Raw genomic sequence first — 19304 nt, forward strand, 5'->3', positions numbered from 1 at the left:
GAAAGCAGGAAATAATGTAATTAGACAGGAGACGTCCAGGCTGCTGGAGTGTATAGTTTACACTCATTCCCCTTCACAGAGATCTGGAGTGGTCTTCCTATCCCACCAGACCAGCTGCTCTGTCTTCCCAGAGCTGCCGTCCCATGAGCCTCCTGTGTATACATCGTCCAGCTGTCTGACCTATCACAGGATGTCACACAGCTAACGGTTCTAGATCGATTTCTTAGCAATGATGTGTAATTCCTCATCAATGACAACTCCCACTAACTCAGTGGAAGAGCATTCTCATTGACCAGTGTCCAATTCCCTAATCTGTATTCACACCTTTACTATTAGCTAGGCTAGGAACAGTTGCTTAATGCTTTTCATTCAAGACCCACTCAGATGTTTTCCAAATGCTGGGGAAGATTATGGGGCAGATTATGGCACCTCTCCCAAAAGTAGGCCTATCTATATCATCAACTCCAATGCAAACATGCTATATGTATGCATGTACGATGAAAGCAATTCATAGACCTGGAGTCTAACCAGTGACATGTATGGGTCTGGTGTGTGTATGTGTGTGTGTGTGTGTGTGTGTGTGTGTGTGTGTGTGTGTGTGTGTGTGTGTGTGTGTGTGTGTGTGTGTGTGTGTGTGTGTGTGTGTGTGTGTGTGTGTGTGTGCGTGCATGTGTGTGTGTGTGTGTGTGTCAGGAAAGCCACAGGAAGGGTCTACAGGAAAAATGTGTGCTGCCGGCCATGAAAGCTGTGCTGTTCACAGGATGTTTCACATTAGTTCACATGAGAGGCATGTCTTTGTCTCGATGCCTGCTTGGGAGTAAATCAAGTGCAGAAATGCAAATCAAAACTGGGCACATATCTTTTGGAATGTATGAGTGCTGCTGGCCGCTCTGGACACACCAGCAGAAATGCTCAATTGACTGGATGAAACAAGAAAGCTAAAACATGGCATTCTTACAGCAGGCCAGTATGAACAGTGTGGTTATTGTAGGATGAGAGCCTTCTTTGAATGGGGCTGTTGGAGAAGTTCAAAGGGACGTGTGTGGGGAATGAGGAGAGGGGTTGCTGAACTCTGACATCACACTACTGTAGGAAACTCCACCTTACAGAGCAACTGGCACAGAGAATTAGGCGCAAGTGTATTGTAGCTGACATTCTGGAAATGGCTTCGAGCCATTTACTGTTCAATATATATTTCATTTTTTCTTTCCATTTAGCTACTGCACATATCTTATAACTCATATCTTAGCTGAATAGGAGATCATATTGCGAAGGAAGATGGGTGCGTATGACAAGAGATGTTGTGACAGGCGGTGAAACCCATTCCACTGATGATAGACAATCCAGGTCAGCCTTGCCAAAATGATTCCAGGTGCTCAATTTGAGAAATTGCTGTAGAGTGATGGAGTGCCTCGTTAGTAACTTGGTCTTAATGTTGGGAACCCAGCTGCTCTTTCATCAAATGTGGTTCTAATTCTACATCCATTAAAGGGGCAATCTGGGATTGGTACATCCATTTTTAGACTTTTAAATGATTGATATTGATTCTTGATTCTTGTAGAATGTAACTTAGAAATGCCCCATGAGCTTAGTTCAACTGTCCTACTCCATCAGAACCCAAAATATAGGCTTGTTTTATTCCATTGTTTGTAAAAAAACAAACACTCCATAGCTCTGTCTATGCATTGGAGAATGGTTACATTTCTCCAGCCTCATCCCTCAGCTGTAAACCAAACAAAGTGGCAGGGAGAACGCTTTGTTTTTGTTTGAATCCCAGATTGCCCCTTTAAATGATCCCTTTTAACACCCAGATCAGATTCAGGGGCCTTGTTTGCGTGACACTCCTATTCGTCCCTGTTTTCTCTGTCTGTTGTAAAGATCTAGCCTGTGTTCTCCCTCCTAGGTGTGTGGACAGGGATATTTCCTCAGTGACAGGAACAACTGCCTGCCATGTAACTGCAAGGGTCATGCAGAAAGCTGTGAGGACATCACAGGTGTTTGCATAGTAAGTCTTTCCCATGTACTCTTATCATATGTATGTTATCAACAGACCACTGCCACATAAGTCTCACTGCTACAATATACCTCTCTACTATCACTCATTCTCATCCCTATCTGTTGATCTTAACAGTTATCGATTTCCACCATTTCCCATCCTTTGCCACACAGGAATGTCAGGACCACACCACTGGAGATTTCTGTGAGATGTGTGAGGATGGATACATGTCTCCCCCTTCCCTAGCCGGATATCACTCCTGCAGGCCCTGCGCGTGCCCCATCTCACTGCCTTCCAACAAGTAAGCTAGCTAGGGTCCTGTCCCGGTCCCCCCCGCCCTGGGGTGCCTGCTGTTGTGCCTGTGGGGTAAATGCCTGTGTGTTGGCGGGTCAGTGTGCTGACTGAAATTCTTTCCCCTGTGTGTCTGGCCAGCTTTGCCGTATACTGTGATAGAAGCAGTACCACTCTGCGATGCAAGTGCCAGGAAGGCTATGCTGGACATTACTGTGAGAGGTCAGTGCTGACAGGGCCTTGACCAACCCCCCTCCCCCCTTAATTAAATCCACCACAGGAGCTGTTAAAGTCATTACCTTTAATCCAATCAAAGCACAATTTCTAGATTTCTAGACAGACTTTCCATCAGTCTGAAAAGTCACATGACAATGATCATATAAATATCAGCTCAGCACTTAAAGTAAATGTCCCTCACCTAGATGTGCTCCAGGTTACCACGGCAACCCAATGGTCATTGGTGACTCGTGTAAGAGGTGCGACTGTAACGGGAACTCGGACCCGAACCTGATCTTCAACGAGTGCCACAATGTGACGGGTTACTGTCAGAACTGCTGGGGCGACACTGCGGGAGCCAACTGTGAGAAGTGTGCCCCGGGCTTCCACGGCGATGCCATTAGTGCCAAGAACTGCAGAGGTGGGTGTGCCAAGAGTTCACTTACACGTTTCCAACCCCCTCTCACATGTCAATGTCCTATGGGAAAAAAACATGAGGCGGAAAAATATTGAGATATTTATATTGTGTATGACAATGATCCCCTCTTGTTCCAATGGTGGAAAAATATCCATGAGCAGTAATTGGTGGAGCTGAACATTGGATAAGTAGCTACCCTGCTCTGAGGCCGCCTCAGGGTTAAAGTATTATTGAGGCTTTGTCTTCAACAGCGCTCTAACAATTCCGATTGTGTATCTCATAATAGGTCTTATAAGTCGATCACAAATTTAGAGTGAAATGGAATACAGGAAAATCCATTGCATGTGTTTATACAGTTGGGCTGGCTGGATAGTGAGAATTCCTGTAATGCTCTAATGACACCAGCTCTGCATTACTCTGGGACAGTACAGTAGAACACAGCTGACCCTGGGTGTTATCTTTCCCCATGTGAGCGTCAGTGTATGAATAGTTTCATGGAATAGTGGTGTTTGTTCACTAAACTTAAACCTGTAATTGCTGTCTATATTATCTAAAGGATTGAGTATCTAATCACTTGTGATTAGAAATAATTCCTGATACTGCTATTGAACTGGGAAAATCTGTGTCTGTATCGTAATCTGTCAAGGGAGATTATCAAATATATCTTGGGGTCTTTACAAGGACAGAAATAACCTTTTCCATTCTGTCCATGTCACATATTGACCCCCTCTGTACTTAAAGTGAGCATACCTCCCCTGTGTTGTCTTTGCAGAGTGTGAGTGCGATAAGTGTGGGACGGCCTCGTGTGATGACAGAACAGGAGTGTGTCACTGCAAGCCTGGTGTCATTGGCCGACTCTGTGACCAATGTGAGGTGAGACACCCGAGGGCCTTATCAAGGATACAGCCTGACATACAGCCATGTGATCACACAGTCACACTGTGAAGCAGCTTTTCCTCATGACTTCTCTACTCAATAAAGTAATACACTTTATTGAAGAAAGCAGACAATATAATTCAGACTATTGCTGTAAATGTCCACAACAACAAGGAAATATCGGACTTACTGTATATTGTATGTGTCCATCATGTGACTTAGGAGGGCCACTCAGGGTTCTCAAGCTGTCAGGGCTGCCGGAGGTGTGAATGTGGGCCAGCCTCTCTTCGTACAATCTGCCACCCACTTACTCACAGCTGCCAGTGCCGCCCAGGGGCTGGAGGCCGGTACTGCGAGCGCTGCCTCCCAGGCCACTGGGACTACGGACCCTCAGGTTGCCAGAGTAAGTGATGATATGCATGTCATACAGTACATGTCCAATCTCACTCCCTCTCTCACTCCCTCTATCGCTTGTTTCCAAGAACCCCCCCCCCGACCATTTGGAATAAACATTCAGTTGAGATATCGTTTTCCCCAGATTGTAGTAATGGTAAAGCGCCATTCCCACACCCACGCATACATGATGTCAGGGAGGCATCTGCTGAGAGCTGCAACCCCTTGGCCATCTGCACATGACCACAGGGTCTCCAGCAGATGAGTATCCTCTGACATCACTTCACCGCCCAGCCAAGCCCAGTTCATATATACGCACAGCTTCCAAAACCCTTCATTCCACAGTAGGAGCCACACAGCAGATGTGCAGCCCAGCCTCCCAGCCTTCTAGCCAAGAGACCCACCATGGCTTTGGGATAGATTTGGTATTTGTACTCTATACTCAGCCATGTCCAGCGGATAAAGCATTTAACTGTGAACAGAACTCTCAAACGGCTGTAGTAAGCGCATGTGTGTGTCTGTTTCTTGAATACAGAATGTGACTGTGCGAGTGGACATTGTGACATACACACAGGGGAGTGTCTGCCAGAGGCTGCAATGGTCAACCTCTGCAACATCAGTAAGTGGAACTGGTTGAAAGAACTAGTTAAAAGAACTGGTTGAAAGAACTGGTTGAAAGAACTGGTTGAAAGGTCAACGTTTCAATTCATCTTGACCAAAATGTTTGGTTTGATGTAATGTTCGATGTAATGTCATTCCATACACATTTTGGCATCTTCCACTCCTCCTCTCCCTCCCTGACCCCCCCCCCCCCCCCCCTCAGGTTGTGATGAGTGTATCTGGCACCTGATTGGTGACCTGAGGTTGTCCAATAAGACCCTGGACCAGCTGAGGGTCAGTGTGTTGAACATCTCCACCGGGGCTGCTGCCAACGACAGACTCAAGTACTACAACTACACCGCTCAACGCCTGCAGGTAAAACCTCCATGGAGACAGAACGATTCTCTATAAAAGCCTCTCCTTTACACTACATCACTGAATGGTTTAACTATGACTGTTTATCCATAGAAGTATTTGCTGCTGGATATTTATCTTGAAATAGACTTTTTTATATTTTTCTCTGCATATCATACCCATTTGCTCACCACACACATTGATTATTACTTTGGTACATATAGTATATTGCATCCCCCTTTGTTCCCAGACTAAGTTTCTGGGCTGGAGGAATAAGTCTGCTCTCATGAGGACCCAGACTGGGGAGCTGGAGGAGGCTACAGCTGCAGTGGTCTCAGACATGAAACAGCTGGGAGACATGGTAAGCACTGCAGACACCTTAATCACTCTTCTAATCCAGACTCCTCTCCCTACACACAGTCAAACTATACCCCTTATCCTTATAATATCAAACTGTAGTTGCTGTCTGGTCAATCATAATTATTTATATCACTCTGAAAGTAAAATAACAACCAGTCTCAGAAAGGAATGCCTCATAGAGTTATTCTTTGTCTTAGAGCTGTTGGAGCTGTTGTGGGTGAACTGTAGTGGTGGTAGTGTTTGATATGCCCTGTCTCATTGATTTGTTGTGGTGGTGGTGGTGTGCCAGGAGAGTGTTGTCAAGTCCTTGGGGGACGAAGTGGATGAAGAGACACTTCTGAGCTTCACTCTGGCAGACCAGCTGACCACAAACCTGACTGCTCTCAATGTGGTCATCGAAGGTACTCTCAAGCCTTTTAAACTACACTGCTATGCCTCTCTGAGTTGATTCCCCTCATCATTCTTTTTTGCCTCTTGGAATTGTTTGTTCCAGTGTTGAACATGGTATTCTATGTCTTTTTAATGTCTCGCTCTTACTGTAACTCACCGAACTCACTTTATCTCTCACTGTCACCCATTAATCAGAGCTTGACTAGTTTGTGTGGATTGTTTAAGGATAGAGAACCACATACAGTATCCCAGCATTGACCCTGTGTGTGTGTGTGTGTGTGTGTGTGTGTGTGTGTGTGTGTGTGTGTGTGTGTGTGTGTGTGTGTGTTTGTGTGTAATCCAGAGATGATCAGTGACTGGGAGCTGTACAGTGTGCACCAGGATGTGGACCCTGTTGTCATCAAACAGAACACAGCTGTAGCCGAGGGCATGATGGCCTGGATGAAGACACTAGACCTGTCCCCACGAGAGCCCATCGCCACCGACGAGTCCACAGAGGCCCATGAACGTAAGAAAAACACACACTTACACTTTCAGAATAGTGTAGATAAGTGTTCCTGCTGCGGTCTGTGTGTGTTTGTGATTCTGTGTGTTTGTTTACAGTGCATGTCTGTCTGTTGCTCAGTCCTCAGGCGCGTCCGTCAGCTGGAGAAGAAGCTGATCAGTACCGGTGGCCGCATCACGCCCATACATGAGGTCCTGTCCCGCTTCACCACCAAGCTTTCTGAGGCCCAGGATCACCTCCAGAAAGCTGCCAACACTGTCCAGGAGACGAAGGACAGAAACAAGGCCAACGCGGCCAAATTCCAAAGGAATGAGGTAACTTTCCACGACCCCAGGGCTCCGTTTGGCCCAGAGCGTGCCACCCCGTGCCTCTCTCCTGCCTGACTCCCTACAGACTCTGCGGTTGTCAGCATGGTTTCATTAACACAGCTCACTGTGATAGCACCCCTGCTAAAGAGTTCTGCTCTGGGGGAGTGTGATAGTGTTGAGGTCTGCTCAGTACCCTTCTGTCTTTATCTCCTCTCAAATGTTTTCAGGAGTTCAGCTCGATTTTATCATTGACTGGGAGGGAAGTTAACTGTACTGCCAAGAAATAGGCCAGATACTCTCTAGCAGGGGAAGTTGATAGAGAGTAACACGTTTGATACCATTCTTCATTCCATTCCATGCATTACAATGAGCCCGTCCTCCAATTTCTACCTCTACCAGCCTCCTCTGCACTCTATCTACTGTATGTTGGATTCTTGTTTCCAAACTCTCCCAATGTGAAGTCAATTACCTAAAGTATTTAATGGCATAGAACAGTAACACAGAAACAGCTGTTAAGGATTGCTGAGAAGCACAAACTGGGGGATATGTATCTCAACATAACCCATATTCAGAGTCTCCATTCCATGGAAAAACATGCTTACAGCTGGTTGCCATTAAATGGAGTACCATGTGTACAGTAAATATGTACAGTTCCTTCTCTTGAGACGCGTAGCAATTTCTGCCAACTAGATACATTTTTCCATAAGTCAAATCAACGTTTCCATAAATCTCCAACTCCATCTAAGGCTTGTTTTTTTCTGATTATGAACTACTGTGGGAGCTGTAACCCAAGCCTGTCTGTTGTCATGCCCAAGTTGACATGGCGGGTCTGCTGTACTGCGGTGGAGCTCTGAGCTGCTAGCTGTGACCTGCTGCAGTTCCGCGGGTTGTTATCTAATGTGCAGATCTCCATGATCAGGGCCTCTGCTGTAAATCAATGCCATGAATGGTGCACTGTCCAAACAGGAGGCCTCCCATAATCTGGGGCTCTTCCTCTGGCCCAGCACAGACTGGTCAACACCAGCCACGACCAGTTTAGGCCACAGAAACAAACTGGGTTGGGTTGCTATGTGGAATGACGTTACCATACCATATCATCTCTCAACCAACCCCGTCACTTCATGATACGATCCTCCCTCAGGGCAAAACACATTCATGTGAAGCAACAGGGTGTTCAAAATGAGGTGCGAATGTCATATGGGTTCTACTTGTAGCAAATCAATCTTTATTTTGACATTCAATACTACTCTAACTATGATTGATGAGTTGTTCATGATAAGAGGGTTCACAACAAGCACCAAATATTCCACACACACTGATCATCAGGATTGTGAAATGTACTCAGTGTACAGTATTCTCTATCATGCCCCTTCCATTGTGTGCCCCAGGACAAGCAGCAGGGGCTGGTGGAGAGCTATGATGCTGTGAACGGCACTCTTCAGGTGGCTGGTGACATCATCGCAGACACGGAGACCACTGCTGCTGAGTTGAATGCCTTGGTACAGGTACAGTCGGGCCCTATTTTCTCTCTCTGTGGTCACCATGGTTACCATCAACAGAAGTCAGGTTGTTTCTAACATTGTTATGAATGAGCTCATCTGACACAGAAGGGAAGACTATGCTCTGGTCTATGCACTTAAAGTATGAACCCATATCAAGTTAGAGGCCGCATCTGATATCACAGCAATTTATGGATTGTATGAGACCGAAAAAGAATTTTCTGTTTAAGTCAAGTGCCTCTCTATTGGGTTACCCTGTGGGGACATAGAATCACCCAGAGGTAATGCAGTTAGCTGAGCCTAAGACCTGGTGACTCTGTGCAGAACGTGACAGAGTACCATGCTGCGATCGATGGTGCCAGCCAGCTTCTGAAGGACAAGACAGAGAGGCTATCCATGGCAGACAGAGACCTCGTCCAGAGAGCCACGGATCACGCTGAAGAGCTGGAGAGACAGGCTGATGAGCTGGAGCAGTGAGTAGTACAGTAGTAGTGATGTAGTAGTGATCAGAACCAGTAGAGGCTGGTGGAGGTAGACATCGGAGGACGGGCTTTGATACCATTCCTCATTCCTTTCCATGCATTACAATGAGAATGAGCCCATCCTCCGATTTCTACCTCTGTAAACACGACACTACCCTCCTCACTCCACTACAATGCAGACCACATTTAAGAACAAAAACCATTGAGCATGTTTATCAAACACTGATCAATACAGTCAGTCATTCCACATACATTATATGTATTAGGCCACTGTGGAATATACAGTAGTACAATATGCACAGTATAGTGTTATTGTTGTGTATGTTCAATGGACCTTGACATCTGACATGTGTTCCTTTCTGTCTAGTGATCTGAAGAGCAGCGATGCCAATGGGTATGTCCAGAGGGCTTTGGATGCAGCCAATGTGTACAACAACATTGTGAAATACATTGATGACGCCAACATCACTGCACTGACGACCCTTGATCTAGCCAACAGAGCCGAAGATGTATGTTCTCAATATCAATATTCAGTTTAAATTGTAAACATTCACAGTGATTAACCTAAATTGACAAACCTGTTATTGTATATTGTCTATGACAGGCCACAGACGGGATCAGCACACAGCTTGGATTTCTGACAAAGCAGAGCAACAAGGTGTTCAAGGAATCTGTTTCATTGCGCTCTGAGCAAATTGGTATGAGGCATTTTCTGATGAAGCATTGCTTGATCATTGTGTTTACCTTATTTGTTATACTTGATGGAATAATGAATCATTTTTGTTTCATATATTTGATCCAAATGATGAATATATTAATCATCTCAACAGAGGTTGAAGCTGAGGTGCTCGACAAGCTGAAATACATCGAGGAGACAAAAGAGACCATGGACGAAAACACAAAGAAACTGGCAGAAATAGTGAGAGACATCAATGGAATTGAGAAAGGTGAGATAAAAGTGTTTGGTTTATTTGATTGATTTATTGATGAATTCAGTGCCGTGTCATTCACATCAGCGGTACATGCGATGCCATCTCCAGATCTGTCTCCTCATCCCTGTATGTTTTCCTGTGCATCGCTTGTTGGATCTCTCAGACAGAACCTCGAAGCGTCTTGTCTTCACCCAGGAGGTGGCAGAGAGCACCCTGAACCGCTCAGTAGAGGTCCTGCAGACCATCAACCCTATCAGCCAGAGAGTAGAGGAGTGGGCCAACAACATGAAGAACAACGAGTACTCGACCGAGGCCTACAACCGTGCAGTCATCTCCGCTGAAGAAGCAGGTACTGCTACCTCATATACTCTAATATTCTAATATCATATACAGTATATTCTCAATACATAGCATATCCACAATATACTCATATGGAGTAGTCATAGAATTTATGCTATAATTCCTTCTCTCTCTCTCTCTCTCTCTCTCTGTCTCTCTCTCTCTCTCCCTGTTTTCAGTGGACAACCTGTCTGATCTGGTTCCTGAGCTGTTGGACAAGCTGCGAGTGGTGGAGGAGAAGAAACCTGTGAACAACGTGACCACTAACATCCTGAGGATCAGAGAGCTCATTGCACAGGCCAGGAGTGTGGCCAAGAAGGTCATTATCACCTGATGGGCTAACCAATCACACAAGAAATATATACTGTACTTTAGACTTCCTATGATCAGTGGAACCATGTCTGAAACATTGTGTTTGTTTGCTGTTCTCCATAGGTCCAGGTGTCCATGAAGTTCAACGGTCATTCCTCCGTGGAGGTGCAACCCCACACCAACGTGGAGGAGCTGAAGACTGTGACGTCTATCAGTCTGTTCATCAGGGTGGACCCGGACATAGACCCCATCGAGGACCGCTTCATCTTCTACCTTGGAGACAGAAACGTAAGGATGCTAGGGACCAGCGAGGAGGGAGGAGGAGGGATAGGGGGAATAGGGGACAGGGCGACTGTAGCATTGGGCTGAGCAGCTTGGCTCCTCTACAAGGCACGAGAGCCAGCATAGAGCTCAGCAGTCCCATTGATCTGAGGCCTTTCTGTGTGTGTGTGCATGAGGGAGAGGGAATGGAGGGATGAGAGGGAGGGGGAGGGAGAGGGAGGAGTTGGGGGGGGAAAGGCCCCAGATCTGCTATTGAAACTTCACAGACTTGGACCCTGAGGATGACTGAGATAAAAGGGAGAGAGCAGCTTGTGTAGATGAATAGTTTGTTGCGATCATGTGAGCAGGAAAAGCCTTTGAGAAGCAGACAGTTGCCTTTTTCAAAGGGTCTCTAAGAGACGCCTGTGACAATAGTGTGTGTGCCTTCAAAGTGGAAGATCATTTACATAAGTGCCGTTACCCCCTACCCACAAGGGCATAATGGCAGCAGGGCTTTCCTCTCTGGGCCTCTCTGTTCTCTTTAATGTTGCTTACCCTGGTTCTGCAAGCGTTGTAAATTACGCGGTAATGTTTGTGTAAAGCCATTTGATACTGAGAAATTACACTCTTTTCATGCAAAACAAAGAATTGTCTGCTTAGCTTTATTTTTACTGAACAGAATATTCAGTCATTTCATATTACATGTGTTATATGTTGTTAAGAAACACATTGACTGCTCTCTAACTCTACAGGGCAGGAAGGACTACATGGGTCTGGCCATCAAGAATGACAACCTGGTGTATGTCTACAACCTGGGAGGTGAAGATGTTGAAATCCCGCTGGGTTCAAAGCCTGTCAGCCAATGGCCCCCAGTCTTCAACTTCATCAAAGTGGAAAGGTACAGTACTGTAGCATGTTTTCACCCTCAGAGATTACATTAGATTAGATTGTCCTCCGAAGAGGAAATTAATTTCCACAGCTTATACTACACATTACATAACAAGATATCAACCAACCCAACAGCCAGACATGACATTTACAGTTCCATACTTTCATACACTCAAGCAGATAAACAGACAGAAGACTAAGACAGCACATGTAAACTACAGTATCAACACCACCACCATCAGGGCCCCATGCATGCTACAGATCCAGTCACACACTTAGCCAATCTGTCCGTTCACACAGGACATCTGTGTACAGTAACCATGCCACACAGGGAGCTGTGGCTCTGTGGGTCTTTGGGTTTGTATCTGAACATGTAGGACGTGGTAGTGTTGTGATTATTCATGCTCCTTTGTACTCTCTGCTGGCAGGCTGGGCAGACATGGGAAAGTCTTCCTGACTGTGCCCAGTCAGACCTCCACTGACGAGCAGAAGTTCATCCAGAAAGGGGAAGCCTTTGGCACCGACTCCCTGTTTGACCTCGACCCCAACGACACAGTCTTCTTCGTGGGTGGTGTCCCTGCTGATGTCAAGGTAGGGCTGTTGTATTTTCACTCTTAAAAAGGACTATGAACAGTCTGTGATCTGCTGATTTTTACCATGGTAGCAGGCAGCATCATAGTATCATTCAAACCACTGTAATCATATATTTTATCTGTTTTTTCATTTAGCTTCCACCCGCACTGAGTCTAGCCCCCTTTGTTGGCTGCATCGAGTTGGCATCTTTGAACAATGATGTCATCAGTCTGTACAATTTCAAACAGACACACGAAATGAATGTAGTTGCATCAACACCTTGTCCCAGGTACTGTATCATATATCCTGGAAATACTTTTTTTTTTTGTGAATTGACAGCTCAAACACATTGAAGTATGTGTTACCAAGGGGAGAGAAGTAACTATGTTTTCATAATGACACTTTGTTCTTTGTTTCTTATCAGGTATAAGCTTGCGTTCTCCCAGAGCAGGATTGCCAGCTACCTGTTTGATGGAACAGGATTTGCCCTCATCAACAACATGGAGAGGAGGGGGAAGTTTGGCATTGTCACCAGGTTTGACATTGCTGTTCGGACAGTAGCCAACAACGGCATCCTCTTCCTCATGGTCAACGGGGTAAATATAGCATCAGAAATGTCACCTTTATTTTTTTAAAGCTACTGTCAGTCACCTAGTGATGCAATACTGTACCTTGAAATAATACAGAGAGTACAAAAGATTTACGACGTTCACATTGTGTCTTTGTGAAATGTATAATTTCTCAAAACGTTTCAATCTCTCTTTTCAGGATAGTTTCTTCTTGTTAGAGTTGAAGAATGGCTTCCTGCGCCTCATCTATGATTTTGGCTTCAGCAGTGGCCCAATAGTCATGGAGAGTAACTTACCAAAACTACAGATTAATGATGCAAGATACCATGAGGTAAATGACCGCCATTCTCTTTGGGTTGACAGAGGCATGCCTGCCACTGATGGGAACTGTTGACGTGTTAGTTAAAGAAACATCCTTTCAGAAGTAATTCAATCTCTGCTGCACTGTTTTCATAGGTGTCTGTGATCTATCATTACTCCAAGAAGATCATTCTATTGGTGGACAAGAGTCATGTGAAGTCGATGGAAAATGAGAAAAAATCACTCCCCTTTTCAGATATCTACATTGGAGGGGCCCCCTCTCGCATTCTCCTCTCCAGGTGAGTTCCACAGCCCCACGTGTCCTCACACCAATGCAAGGATTCTGACCTTGGCAGAGGTCGACCTTGAATGCATACCCTACTGTAGATTACAACTGAAACACAATACAGTATCAGCAGATTATAACATTGGCCGAAGAACTGAGTGCAACTGGACGGCGGTGGCTTTGATTGTCCCCCCTGGTTGGTTCCCATAGCCCCTTTGAGTGTGCTAACTCTCCCCCCAGGCCTGAGCTCTCCTCTCTGGTGGGACTGAAGGGCTGTGTGAAGGGCTTCCAGTTCCAGAAGAAAGACTTTAACCTCCTGGAGGAGCCTGGCACCATCGGCATCAGCAGTGGCTGTCCTGAGGAGTCCTTTGTATGTATTCTACACTCACTGAGGTCTAATAGACAATGCATAGATATACAGAATCAACTGAACTAAGTGTATACATTAATACAATGTTGTTACAAGATCAATAACAGCTTTACTTTACAGGTACTGTACTGTAAAGTGTTTCCTTCTCTTGAGATTTTGTTCAACTTGTTCTGTAACATTGACAAACTGATCAATGTCTCTATTGGAGGTGCAGTGAAGGGTGAATTGAAAATATGCCTTTGATTCTGACAGATGTCCCGTAAAGCCTACTTCACTGGAGAAAGCTACTTGGGATCTGCAGCAAAGATATCCCCCTTTGACACCTTTGAGGGAGGACTTAACTTCAGAACACTGCAGCCAACTGGTCTCCTCTTTTACCACAATGATGGGGTATGCTGATTCATGTCTGAATTAAGATGACTTAGTTTTTAACACAGTATGAGTTGTTTTTACAGCTGTTAATGAACTCTAAACTCTCATTCTCCTTTAGTCTGATGAGTTTACCATTGCCTTGGCGGATGGAGCAGTCACATTGAACGCCAAAGGGACCAGAGTCACATCACGCAAGCAGCAATACAATGATGGAAGGATGCATTTCCTGGTAGCTTCAGTTACCAATGACAAGTAAGAATCTACATTTCAATCAAAACGGTGCCATGTGCCAAGTGCAAACTATATTTAAGCACCTTGATATTTATTTATTTATTTGAAATTGTGCTATTGAAATAAAATGCATTTTATTTCAATCTCTTTTTTTTTTGTAAGTGCAACATGTGGCTGATAAACTGGTGAACTCTGTCATAGGTATGAGTTGGTAGTGGATGACAAAGACAAGCGTGACAAGAAACGCCCGTCCTCAACGCCGTCGTCAGCCGCCACGTCCAGGACCTTCTACTTCGGAGGAACTCCTAGTGGCAGCAGCAGCATCAAGAACTTCACTGGCTGCATCAGCTATGCCTACATCAACAGGTTGACCACTCTCTCCTACTGTAGCTATCATACATAAACATAAGCTGTATGCAGGCGAGCTCAAACCAAGTGGACCAAATATACAGTATTTGATATAATGGATTGTTATGGATTTCATTCATATACTGTAGCTCTTTGTGCATGACAGTCTCAATGTGCCTCACATACTGTATTGGAAGTACTCACCTCATCCACCACCATGAATGCCATTGAGTATGCTACCGTAAAGAACTTGTTTCATGAGTCAGGGAACAACACATGTGCCCAAGTTTGACAGCCTGTTAGTGAGTCTGTTTCATATCTCCAGTGACCTCAGGTATGAATGCATGCTAATTGGTTATTTGGCTTGTGTTTCTGAGAACCTAGAGGCCTGCTGCTGTATCTATAGAGAGGAGGAAAGCCAGGTTTACAAATAGTGCTGCTACGCTGAGTGAGAGGACATGGGGTTCGTTACCATGGAGACAGAGTTCTGTGTTGAGAGAGCGTGTCTCTTTGGCTCTTACGTCTTTGGCACTGTGTTGATTTCTCTCTCTCTCTCTCTGTCTCTCTCTCTCTCTCTCTCTCTCTATGTCTCTCTCTCTCTCTCTCTCTCTCTTTCTCTCTCTCTCTCTCTCTCTCTCTCTCTCTCTCTCTCTCTCTTTGCTCTCAGGCAAGACAGGGACATTGAGCCAGAGGACTTTCAGAAGTACACTGAGAATGTCCAGACATCCCTGCAGGACTGCCCAGTGGAGCGACCGCCCGCCGCCCTGCTCTCAAAGGAGAGCAGAAACACCTCCAAAGCCAAGCAGGGCCAGTCCAGGAAGGTAAAAAAAAGAAGATCATTAATTTGAATATGTCAGTGAACCAGTTTTATTTTGACTAATTCATCTGTGAGGATGAGTCATGGATGTATGCATTATCAAAAATGCATGGTCTACAATGACGGTATAGGGGCTTATAGGAAGGAGCAAATTAACTCAAGAAGAAGGCATACATTGACCCAGGCCTGCATGCACTATTAACAGTTAGGTGACTCATCCTCTCATTAAGGTGAGCAGAGATAAGTCCAGCCTCCCACAAGGCCTGATGGGATTGAAGATTGATGAGCAAGAGCCATCAGAGACAGAGGACACACCATGCTACCTGTCATCCCGGCCTCGTGCCTCCCGCAATGCCCACCATTACGGGGGCACCGCCAACAGCAGGCAGGAGTACACAGACATCCCACAGTCCCTCTCTGAGAGGTAAGCCCAAGGAACAACACTGTGGATACAACATCTGCGTCAAGTCTATTATGAACCCACACAGCACAAGTACTTCAACCTGGCTGAATGTTTTCATGGTCTCTGTGTGCTAGTCTGAGGACAGTATTCTGCACCTTCCGCCCTCAGGTCCCACTTCTCCCTGTCTTTGAAGACCCAGTCCTCCTTTGGCCTCATCTTTTATGCATCAGACGAGGCAGAGGACAACTACATGGCTCTCTTCTTGACCCATGGGAAACTGGTGTACACCTTCAACCTGGGTCAGCAGAAGGTCAGGGTCAAGAGCCTAGAGAAATACAACGACGGGGAATGGCACAACGTAAGTGAATGTCCCAAAATACATCAATATTCCATCAGGTATACATTGACCTACATTGAGATACACATCACATTTTCAACATTGACATGAATCTCATACAGTGTGAAAGCCCTTTCTCTCTCCCTCTAGGTTATTTTTATCCGTGATGGGAATATGGGCAGATTAATAATTGATGGGCTGGCGGTGCTGGAGGATAGAGCTCAGGGCACCAACATCTCCTGGCATGTCAGCAGCCCCCTCTACGTGGGAGGAGTGCCTCCAGGGAAGGCCCAGAAGAACATACAGGTACTGTACCAACCCTTCACAAGCACCTTGGGACTAGTGATAAAGGTAAACGGAGCTGAATATATGAAAAGGTTTTACCATCGCATATGAGATCAGCAGGAATCCTCATGGAAACACATGAAAAGCCTGGCAAGGAATGTGAAGTACTATGGGATAAAACAGTAAAATCCTGACCTCTCTCCAAACAGTGCATGCTTTTGTAATTTATGGTGGTCTTGTCTTTTCTGGAATATGTGATCATACTGGGAGCCATCCAACTATTTTCAGTCCAGACTGCTTTTCTCACATGATGTTATTCCCACAGAGAGCAGGAAACCACAAATCTGATCTCTTTCTCTTTTGAACTCAGTGGGACAACAGCTTTTGTTCTTTATTTATCTTCTCTTTACATTTTACCAAGAGCTATTTCCACAGTTACCATTCCACTAATGGACACTTGTCTGTACTGTTTTTGTCTCCTGTAGAGAAGTTCAGCTTACAGCTTCACTGGCTGTGTGAAGAACCTCCAGCTGGATGGCCAATGGCTGTCCTCCGTGTCACAAACCTTCGGGGTCACACGCTGCTTCGAGGGACTCTCTGAGCCGGGGACATACTTCTCAGATGAAGGGGGATACGTAGTCTTGGGTAATATACAGCCCTCAATGCCAAGTCATTCCCATTTGTAGTTTCAAAGAAAAAAGGAAGTTGTGACATACAGTATGAGGCCCTTCTGGCTTTGTACTGAGGCTGAGCCTTTCCAGATTCATTTGTAGTGTTATATTAACTCTCACTATATGCTCACTATTTCATACTGTGACTGCAGTGTTCAATTTGGCAGGGACTTCCATGTTCGGAAACAATAAATCAATTATATCACATGGCATGTAACAGTAGATTTCCCCTGGACAACACACAAAGGCCATTGGTCGTTCACCACACAGAAGGGAGGCAGGGAATCTTATCAGGATAGGGGAATACGATACCTCCAGTGCAGCTGTGGTGAAAATGTGGATTGGTGGAAAGCTAGGGGGGCACTGGGGAGCGTTGCAGACCCCAAGGTCTTGGGAGCTGAGTTGCAGCTGTTGAATGAGCACAGAGCAATTTCACACCCTACCGTAGTCGGTTAAGTTTCGCACGTCCACATGCCTCATTGGGCCTAAGTGTAGGGAGACATTCCAGGTTACAGGCAGTAGAGGTGAGGTTCAGAGCAGGGGCCAGACTTTACTTGAACTACTATTTTTTCCCTCTACTTCAGATGACACTTTCAACCTGGGGCTTAAGTTTGAGCTGGTGGTGGAGGTGCGCCCCCGTGTGGCATCAGGAGTGCTACTGCATGTGTACACAGCAGATGAGGACTATCTCACCATGTATATTCATCAAGGAGCGGTAAGTAAGCCTTGGATACATACACAAGAAACCAGCTGGATTGTGATGATACTGTAAGCTCTCTGACTTGGTTATCAATGTGAATGTTGTTCTTTTCTGACAGGTGGTGGTCCTAGTGAACAACGGTGTCCGAGAGTTCTTCACACAGGTCTCTCCTCGACAGGGCATGTGTGATGGAAGCTGGCACAGAATCACAGGTACAGTAAAGGGTCTCTATCTGTAACAAACAACTTTAAAACATAATGGGTAAAGATGTTTGATTTCCGTTGATTACAACGTGTGTGTTCTGCCTCCTCTGGTACACAGTGATCCGAGATGCTAATGTAGTCCAGCTGGATGTGGATTCAGAGGTGAACCATGTGGTGGGACCTCTCAACCCCAGTGCTCTGAACTCCAGGACCCCAGTGTTCATTGGTGGCGCTCCAGGTCCGTGGCCACTACCCAGGCAGCTTTCTAAACACCATTTGTAATTTTGTAATGTAATGTTAGATATTATTGCATTTGTTATGTCTGGAGATCCTATCTAACAGAGATATTCCTTTCATCCAAAGGCTTTATGTGCTGCTTTTTAGAAGGACAGAATCTGTATCTAATAAAGAAAAGGAAATGTGGTTATAATGTTATAATAAAGTGGGATTATTTGATTATAATGTGGTTTAATATTTCTCTTCCTAGAATCTCTTCTCCCAGAGGGCATCGCCACCAGGAGGGCCTACACAGGCTGCATGAGGAACCTCACGGTCAACGACAGCCATGTTAGCTTCAGCAAAGCTGCCCTTGTCAGCGGGGCGGTCAGTGTGGGGTCCTGTCCTGCTGCCTAAACTGCCTGTTCCAAAGCACCAAGATTGACCAAATTCTGCTTCATTACATGTTTTTACTGTGCAGTTTCAATAAAGATATGCATAAAAATACATTGTCATTCATTTTTGACCTTTTTATTTCTGTTACATCTTCACAAAGTTGTTTGTTGTTGTTGTACTTAAAGAGGATGAGATGACCCAGCGAAACCAAATCTCCCAAATGGAATAGTTTCACATGAGAAAATGTGGAATCCGGAAGAGTTTCCCAAAACTGAATTTCTGTTTTGTTGTTGTTTTTGCCACGACAGGATGTTGTGATTAATGGCCACAACATATCCAGAGCTCATTTGTAGTCAACCAAAAATATTTAAATATTCCTATGAAAGAGTTGAGCACTGTAAATATAAATAAAGAGTTCATTCTCTTTACATTTACAGTAAGCCCACTCATAAAACCCCACTCCCACTGAAAGCATGGTGGGTTATTGGGTCATTGACTCACCAGTAGCAACAGCTTCTTGTTTTTTCTCAAAAAGAGAGCCTTGATGTAGAGGGCAGCCATGTAATCCAGCAATGCCTTTAGTGTTCAACTATTCTATTGTAATCTCAATGTCACATTTGTATTTAACAAATAGTGTTTCTCACTTCGTCACAATGTTGTCGTGATTGTTGTGTTTTTTACTGATTTTTCTTTTGAATAAAATGTATCCCCAAAACCTCTGCTGTTTCCCCTCTATAATTGTATGATCATTGCAATTCAGATTAGTCAGATTACAGATGTCATGAAAATACAAGTTATTGGCAATAA

At 45.1% G+C, this 19304-nt stretch overlaps 1 protein-coding gene across 1 annotated transcript; it reads left to right on the forward strand.

Annotated features, from left to right (window-relative positions):
• Positions 1–1931: 1931 nt before the first annotated feature.
• Positions 1932–19204, forward strand: lama4 (laminin, alpha 4). The gene is made up of 39 exons (XM_083689023.1): positions 1932–2005; positions 2170–2297; positions 2429–2509; positions 2710–2924; positions 3694–3794; positions 4020–4200; positions 4726–4809; positions 5014–5165; positions 5395–5505; positions 5794–5905; positions 6238–6402; positions 6520–6713; positions 8096–8212; positions 8531–8679; positions 9056–9197; positions 9293–9386; positions 9519–9635; positions 9784–9969; positions 10139–10278; positions 10395–10559; positions 11285–11430; positions 11849–12011; positions 12149–12282; positions 12418–12589; positions 12762–12893; positions 13019–13161; positions 13389–13518; positions 13771–13908; positions 14009–14142; positions 14323–14487; positions 15137–15290; positions 15517–15710; positions 15858–16047; positions 16177–16332; positions 16797–16956; positions 17567–17697; positions 17801–17894; positions 18004–18123; positions 18373–19204. Exons 2-39 carry the CDS (start codon positions 2206–2208, stop codon positions 18516–18518), a joined length of 5400 nt encoding a protein of 1799 aa, XP_083545149.1. The 5' UTR covers positions 1932–2005; positions 2170–2205; the 3' UTR covers positions 18519–19204.
• Positions 19205–19304: the final 100 nt, after the last annotated feature.

Source organism: Argentina silus, assembly GCF_951799395.1.
Source record: "Argentina silus genome assembly, chromosome: 17".
Taxonomy (NCBI): Eukaryota; Metazoa; Chordata; class Actinopteri; order Argentiniformes; family Argentinidae; genus Argentina; species Argentina silus.

What these genes read in the sequence shown, in the direction of transcription:
- lama4 (XM_083689023.1), top strand. Translation starts at nt 2,206, where the DNA reads ATGTGTGAGGATGGATACATGTCTCCCCCTTCCCTAGCCGGATATCAC. An exon ending in GCTTCAGTTACCAATGACAA is followed by an intron (nt 14,143 to 14,322) that starts GTAAGAATCTAC and finishes ACTCTGTCATAG; the next exon opens with GTATGAGTTGGTAGTGGATG. An exon ending in AGCAGGGCCAGTCCAGGAAG is followed by an intron (nt 15,291 to 15,516) that starts GTAAAAAAAAGA and finishes CCTCTCATTAAG; the next exon opens with GTGAGCAGAGATAAGTCCAG.